The following is a 7,761-nucleotide window of genomic DNA, read 5'->3' as shown; positions in this document are numbered from 1 at the left end:
ACGCCTCTACGGACATATAGTGCCCAGATTTCCCCGGTCCTATGATAGATGCTCTAAACTAGAGAAGAGAGTCTTAAAATGTTTAAAAAAAATAAATTCCGAAAGTACACGAATGCATACCATATTTTTATAGAAGACATAATTTCAAATACAAAAAGACCACAGCTTGTTGCAGACAACGAGCCTAGTGTAGACCCCGAAGACACCCACTCCGATTGAAAGACGACACCACTTCCGACAACCCAACTACAAAGCAAAGCAAAAAAGAGGGTGTCCAAAATTGAGCATTTTACGCGGTATTGATTTCCAAAATCCAAACCGGGATTTGCCCCTCCCACACCGCTGAGTGGAGTGAGCTCACACGCACCAATCCCCCATCCTCCCGTTCACCTCTTGTGACTACTTCCATGGAACCTCGCGCGCACGGCGTCCCCTCCCTCTGCTCTGCTCTCCACTGACTCGCTCCCGTGCACAGTTACGCGGTGGCCATCCAAAAGGCCGGGGCGGCAAAAGCAAAAACATCAATGAAGGCGTAAGAAGCAGTTAAAAAAGCGACGCAAAGCAGAGGTTTTGTACTGCGCCATTGCCAGTTGCCATTTGCCACCCTCGCTCGATTAATTCTCCCTCCAGTCCCCCACGCCTCTTCCCATTGCCACCGCCGCTCCGCTCCAAGAAGCGCACTTCACTCGCTTCCCCCAAAGCCAGCAACTGAGCCGCCGCACGCAAAGAAAGGGAGGCTGCCGGAGCGGAGAGGCGCGTGCGTGGCCCCAACCAAGGCTGGCCATGGTGCCGCCCCTCGTCGCCGGCGGCGGCCTGCTGCTCGCCGCCTTCGTGGCATTCTCCCTCGCGGCCTCCTCGGCCAATGCCGCCGTCTCCTACGACCACCGCTCCCTCCTCATCAACGGCCGGCGCCGCATCCTCATCTCCGGCTCCATCCACTACCCGAGAAGCACACCAGAGGTACGCCGCCCGTAAGCACACCCCCGCCCCCGCCGCCGGACACCCACGGTGGCCGGCGCGCCGCCTATCGCTTCCCGCGCCCAAATGCACCCTCCCGGTGCCGACTTAGCTCTGATTTTTCTTTGTGTCGTTTGCCCCGTGACCCGCGCGCGCTCTGCAGATGTGGCCGGGGCTCATCCAGAAGGCCAAGGACGGCGGCCTCGACGTCATCCAGACCTACGTCTTCTGGAACGGCCACGAGCCGGTGAAGGGCCAGGTATTATTGGAGTACTCGCCTCGCCTGCGTTTGCTCTGCATTTCTTGCTGCCGCCGCTGCGAGTTCATGGCTGACGGGTTCTTGGATGAACCGCGCAGTACTACTTCAGCGACCGGTACGACCTGGTCCGGTTCGTGAAGCTGGCGAAGCAGGCCGGCCTCTACGTCCACCTCCGCATCGGCCCCTACGTCTGCGCCGAGTGGAACTTTGGGTACTAAACTAAACTAAACACACATAATCCAATCCTCCTATTACATTTTTTGGCAGCTTTTAGTTGCATATATGCTCCTACTCCTACTGTATATGCTAACCAAGTCTTGTTTGTTGTGTTTGTTGCAGTGGCTTTCCTGTTTGGCTCAAGTATGTGCCCGGCATCAGCTTCAGGACAGACAATGGCCCGTTCAAGGTGACGTCTCACTCTCACCGGACCAAAACCTTTTGATCCCGCCCATCATTCACAACATCGTGTCTAGTTTCATCTCAAAGCATGAACAATTTGTGTCTAATTTGTTCTACCAGAAATTGTGCCTAATTGTGTGATGTTTTGGGTCATTGTAGGCAGAGATGCAGAGGTTCGTTGAGAAGATTGTGTCCATGATGAAATCCGAGAGGCTGTTCGAATGGCAAGGCGGTCCGATCATCATGTCTCAGGTTGGAAGTCGGGGACTCTCCATCAGTGGCATTGCCATTTGCAGTGCAGATAAGAAGTGGACTAGTGATTGATAGTCTCTCTGGCCAATTGTGCAGGTGGAGAACGAGTTTGGGCCGATGGAGTCTGTCGGGGGCAGCGGCGCCAAGCCGTATGCGAACTGGGCTGCCAAGATGGCTGTCGCGACCAACACCGGCGTGCCATGGGTGATGTGCAAACAAGAAGACGCCCCAGACCCCGTGGTACACATATAAGGAGTAGTAGTAGTACTTGTAGAGTAACCTTTGTTGGTGGTGTGGCTGGTGTTGAATAAATGTGTTGATAATTATATGCTGACCACTTTTCCAATTAATTCTCACCTTTCTGGATCATGGCAGATTAACACTTGCAATGGCTTTTACTGTGATTACTTCACCCCAAACAAGAAGAACAAGCCGACCATGTGGACCGAGGCCTGGACCGGGTGGTACGTTTCCTCGATCATACTTGTTCATACCAATCCAAATGCAATATTCATATTATTCATATTTCAAACACTGAGAGCGATCAATACAATTCATAATTTATTTTGTCCTAGGTTTACGTCGTTCGGAGGGGCGGTCCCTCACCGGCCGGTGGAGGACATGGCCTTTGCGGTGGCCAGGTTCATACAGAAGGGTGGCTCCTTCGTCAACTACTACATGGTGAGTAGAGTAGGGGATCATGGTCACGACTGCCATGGCATTGCAGTGAATGCTTCTACTTGCTCTGACCATTTACATGTTACGGTGCAGTACCACGGAGGAACCAACTTTGGACGTACCGCGGGCGGTCCCTTCATCGCAACCAGCTACGATTACGACGCCCCGATCGACGAATATGGTATGCGGTGACTGCTGTATTTGCAAAGAGAGCCTTGGCTCAGTGGTTGGGCATGCGGTTGTGCAGCCTAACGACCCGAGTTCAATTCCTAGAATTGACAGGTGATGCACAGGGGTTTTCCCCCGTTTATTGAGGATCAAGTTTGGTGTGTGGTGAAACCACTCATCAAGAAATATCTTGATACTCATTTAAAAATATCTGAGGACCATGTTTATCTTGGTACTCATACTAAAATGGCCGTATGCATCCCTAGTTGGTGCAGAGGCCGGGAAGTGAAATTCTCTCCCATTTTTAAACCGGTTTGGATGGCGATCATGTAATAGGATAGGCAATTAGTTTACCTATCTCTTTTTCAGCCAGCCGGTTGTGGCGTCTTTTATATGGCTAGTCTGTGTTTCTAGCCCATGTTGGCTCTGTGTGAGCTTTGTTCACTTTTCAGTAGGAGACTTTGAGACCTTGTTGGAACTTATTTGGTTTAATAAGATGGCCGTATGCATCGATCTGATGCAGAGGCTGGGGTATCCCCCCTTCTCGAAAAAAAAGGAATTCCTGCTGGCCTTTTGGAGCTTTACCATGTTCCCTTTTTTATCATCTTGATTGGCATAGCTTGTGGGAACGCCTAACAAATTTACACATGTATATCTCAGGTTTGCTTAGGCAGCCGAAATGGGGTCACTTGAGGGACCTGCACAAGGCCATCAAGCAGGCTGAGCCTGTACTGGTCTCTGGTGATCCGACTGTCCAGTCGCTAGGGAACTACGAGAAGGTTAAAATCCCTATGCAACATGAACAATCTGGCAACATTCTCGGAATGCAAAATTTACTAAACATATTCGGTGACTACTATTGTCCTTCAGGCATACGTCTTCAAGTCGAAGAATGGAGCTTGCGCCGCGTTCCTGTCAAATTACCACATGAATGCTGCAGTGAAAGTCAGGTTCAATGGGAGACACTATGACCTCCCTGCTTGGTCCATCAGCATTCTGCCGGACTGCAAAACAGCGGTTTTCAACACCGCGACGGTGAGTGGAACCCTGAAGCGTAAACCTCTCTGTGAACTAGGCAAGAGGAGCGTATCATCTAACAAGCAATTGTTGTAACCGTGCAGGTGAAGGAGCCAACACTGCTGCCAAAAATGCATCCGGTGGTGCGGTTCGCTTGGCAGTCGTATAGCGAGGACACAAACTCACTCGACGGCAGCGCCTTCACGAAGAATGGCCTGGTTGAGCAGCTGAGCATGACATGGGACAAGTCAGACTACCTGTGGTACACCACATAGTGAGTGACTGACCGACCTTGATAGTCGACATGGGCGATTTCGACTAATCATATCTGAACCCTTGAACATTCCTCAAACTCTGGTTTTACATTTGTCGCAGCGTCAACATTGGTGCCAATGAGCTCGCAAAGAACGGCCAGTGGCCTCAGCTCACCATCTACTCCGCTGGGCACTCGATGCAAGTCTTCGTCAACGGAAAATCATACGGTACCAACACTTTCATAGATCTATATTACGTTGCACCATCACAGGAAGATACCAAATGTGATGACCTTGGATGATTGTGTTTGTGTTGCAGGTTCTGTTTATGGCGGTTACAACAACCCGAAGCTGACGTATGACGGGCATGTGAAGATGTGGCAAGGGAGCAACAAGATCTCCATCCTGAGTTCAGCAGTTGGCCTTCCTGTAAGCTGGCCACAGCTGAGTTTATTTATGCCCTTGGATTTGAAGCTGTTTGTAACACTGGTATATGGCGTTGCTGCACATGTAGAATGACGGGAACCATTTCGAGAGGTGGAATGTCGGCGTCCTCGGGCCGGTGACCGTCTCCGGGCTAAATTCGGGGAAGAGAGACCTGAGCCATCAGAAATGGACATATCAGGTTGGCCTGAAAGGCGAGTCGCTGGGGCTCCACACCGTCGCCGGAAGCCCCTCCGTGGAGTGGGGCGGTCCTGGTAACAAGCAGCCACTGACCTGGCACAAGGTCAGTGCTCGCAGCAACAATAATGCACCTTTGCAACATGAGTTATCAGGTTGTTTTCCTTCGTCTCGCCATTTCTGACGGCAGCTGTGGCTGTGTTGATGGTCTGGCAGGCCTTGTTCACCGCGCCGGCGGGGAGCGACCCGGTGGCGCTGGACATGGGGAGCATGGGGAAGGGGCAGATGTGGGTGAACGGCCACCACGTCGGCCGGTACTGGTCGTACAAGGCCCCCTCCGGCGGCTGCGGCCGGTGCAGCTACGCCGGGACGTACCGCCAGGACAAGTGCCGCTCCAACTGCGGCGAGCTCTCCCAGAGATGGTACTGTACTAAGCCCGGACAGCAATCACTCACCCCGTTTGCACGACTGGGTAACCTTTTTTCCCTTATTACGAGGGTGAGAAAATGAAAATAAAAATGGTGTGCGTGCAGGTACCACGTGCCGCGCTCGTGGCTGAAGCCGGGCGGCAACCTGCTGGTGGTGCTGGAGGAGTACGGCGGCGACCTCGCCGGCGTCGCCATGGCCACGAGAAGGACGACATGAGCTCACAAAGATACTACTAGTAGTAGTACCACCGCCCTGCTGATTGGTTCGTTTCATTTCTTGACGATACATACGTACCGTACCGCGATGGACGTGTCACGTGAGCTCGTCCACTTCGCGGTGTCTACACACAGGAACAAACAGTGCCAAGCTAGAGATTTTTTAGTAGAGGTGGAGAAGAGAGAGAGGGCCAGGGAGAGGGATGGTATTGATAGCGCAGAGCGGAAGGGGTGGTGGTTGGCCATCAGTGCGGCTGCGGCTGCAGGAAGGGGCATGTGCAGTGCGCCTGCAATCAATCAGCCAGCTTTCGATCAAGTTTTCTTCTTCACGTGACTCAGGGATACCCAGTAGTAGAGTATTGTGCATGAGGTATTCAATTGTTTGTTACCGCTCGTGACAACCTTTTTGTATCACACAACTTGTGTTGCAGGTGTGGCCAACATTTGTAGCCTGGTTTCCCGAAGGATAATAATAAGTAAACAACCCCAACATTTGTCCATGTCCAACATTTTGGAGTAATTTACTACGCGTTTCAGTTCAGGCTACGGACGAGCTGTCTCCTTATTTTCTAGTCTTAGAGATGATGAATGTGTCCCGACGCAGAGATATGATGATGCAGCTGTGAGCCTGTGGCACCAGTCGTCTGCATCGTCTCTCTACCCGATGCATGCATATCTGACACAGGTGGCATTTACTACTACTGGAAAAGTTGCCGCTGTGCGACGCACTGTTCCACGGCGCGTCAAACTGGACAGTCCCACAAAGCAAACCACGCAGCAGTGTTGAGCGAAATCTCGAATCCAAAGTGGCGCCAGGCTCGCTCGCGGTGTCCTCGATTTTTTGGCTCGCAGGATGCTGGAGTTCTCTTGGTTTGGCAAGGCCGCTCTTGACTCGGGTTAGTCCCCTCTGTTTGGCTGAGCATCTCTAGTCTCTCTGCTCGGACACTATGTTCACGTCCAATGACGGAGACAGGGGGACCAGCAGGGGCCCTGGCCCCCCTAACAACACTGGTTTAGGCCTAATATGCATGTAAATATATGATTTTTTGCTGTTAAAATAGTGTAATCTAGTGGGCTGGCCCTGCCAACAAGGATTAACAACACTATGGCCCCCCTCACTCATTTTTCCTGGCTCCGCCACTTTTCACATCTATCTGCGTTCGTGTCATGTGTTGTACCTTATGTACTTATTCTTCTTCTTCTGTCAGTGAATGATACACAAGCTTTGTGTATTCATGAAAAAAAAGTGACACCAATATTGAGCGCGAATCAGATGCATATGTGCTACCGTAAGCTTCAACCAGAAGCCTGGCCAAGGCTCATTTTGATCAAGTGGCCTTTCCCCAGCAATTTCCTATATCGAACAACTTTGTGGTCGATGTGAACGTCTCTTTCTACTAAAGGTACATCGACGAAAGGTCTGAAATAAATCAAGTAAAATACGACCAATACAAAGTCCATGACTTTAACCCTGTGTGGGTTGGTTCCGCCACAAGGAACCTAACCTTATGAGCTAGGCTCAGTTCACCGCCGGTTTCGCATGTTGTTGTCTTATTTTTTTCGTCTTTTCATTTCCTTTCCTTTTCCTTTTTCTTATTTTTATATATTTTTGTCTTAAATTCATGATTCTTTTTTGAAATACTGGATTTTAATTTGAGATTTTTTAATATACCTGAATATTTTCAAATAGCATAATATTTTGAAGTTTATATTTTAAAAAACTAGGAAATTTTTATAAATAATAACATATTTAAAATTCATGAGTATTTTTATGTTTTTCTGTTAATTCACAACATTGTAGGAAAAAAAGACATTGATATTCGAATAAATTGGGATCGTGTAAAGTGAAGTCTCGACAGAATGGTCCACACGTTTTACATAAACAATGTAGCACTAATGTTCTAGAGTGTGCAGTCTTTTGAAATAACGGCTAAATACCTAAAGAGACAAAAGTGAGGGTAACAAAAGTTCTGCTAGCAAATGTGTTTCCTTTTTCACAAAAGTCAATATATTTATAAAAAGGAATTTTTTTTGGGAATCGCAAACATTTTTTGTAAAATAGTGAAAAATATGGAAAACAAGAACATTTTTTGAAACTACGACATTTTTTGCAAAACAGGAATTTTTTTGAAAAACACCTGAAATTATGAACGATTTTTAAAAATGCAAACATTTTATTAAATTCTCATAAACATTTTTTAAATTTGCGAAAAAAATTATGAAAACCTGATTTTTGTTGAATTTGTGATTTTTTTAAATAGGAACATTTTTGAAAAAATGACAACTTTTTCAAAACGTGAGCATTTTATGAAATTCAACAACCATTTTTTGAATCTTGGAAACACGAATTATTATTGAAAACATGAACATTTTTTGAATCCGTGAACATGTTTTGAATTTGTGAGCAAAATATTAAAATGCAAACATTTTCCGAAATTTAAAATTTTAAAAACTTTGGATCATTTTTGTAAAAGAAGTGGATAAATTTTGAAATACTAAAGCTTCTTTAGAA

The 7,761-nt window shown here is 48.0% G+C and overlaps 1 protein-coding gene across 1 annotated transcript; it reads left to right on the top strand.

The window, feature by feature from the left end:
• The first annotated feature begins 439 nt into the window (after nt 1–439).
• LOC125512430 (beta-galactosidase 4) lies at nt 440–5,795 on the top strand. Its single transcript, XM_048677530.2, has 17 exons — nt 440–960; nt 1,121–1,216; nt 1,315–1,427; nt 1,556–1,622; nt 1,775–1,867; nt 1,964–2,107; nt 2,243–2,331; nt 2,443–2,548; nt 2,639–2,726; nt 3,374–3,492; nt 3,584–3,748; nt 3,835–4,004; nt 4,106–4,212; nt 4,304–4,413; nt 4,499–4,711; nt 4,822–5,027; nt 5,139–5,795. Exons 1-17 carry the CDS (start codon nt 784–786, stop codon nt 5,248–5,250), a joined length of 2,175 nt encoding a protein of 724 aa, XP_048533487.1. The 5' UTR covers nt 440–783; the 3' UTR covers nt 5,251–5,795.
• Nucleotides 5,796–7,761: the final 1,966 nt, after the last annotated feature.

This window comes from Triticum urartu, chromosome 6A, assembly GCF_056163025.1.
Source record: "Triticum urartu cultivar PI428250 chromosome 6A, HENAU_Tu73, whole genome shotgun sequence".
NCBI classification, from domain to species: Eukaryota; Viridiplantae; Streptophyta; class Magnoliopsida; order Poales; family Poaceae; genus Triticum; species Triticum urartu.
The sequence above is the reverse complement of the archived record's forward strand: the minus strand, read 5'-3'. Positions and strand labels throughout refer to the sequence as shown.

Coding starts and splice junctions, on each gene's coding strand:
- LOC125512430 (XM_048677530.2), top strand. CDS start 784: ATGGTGCCGCCCCTCGTCGCCGGCGGCGGCCTGCTGCTCGCCGCCTTC. Junction 1,217..1,314: donor ACGAGCCGGTGAAGGGCCAG/GTATTATTGGAG, acceptor TGAACCGCGCAG/TACTACTTCAGCGACCGGTA. Junction 4,005..4,105: donor TACCTGTGGTACACCACATA/GTGAGTGACTGA, acceptor CATTTGTCGCAG/CGTCAACATTGGTGCCAATG.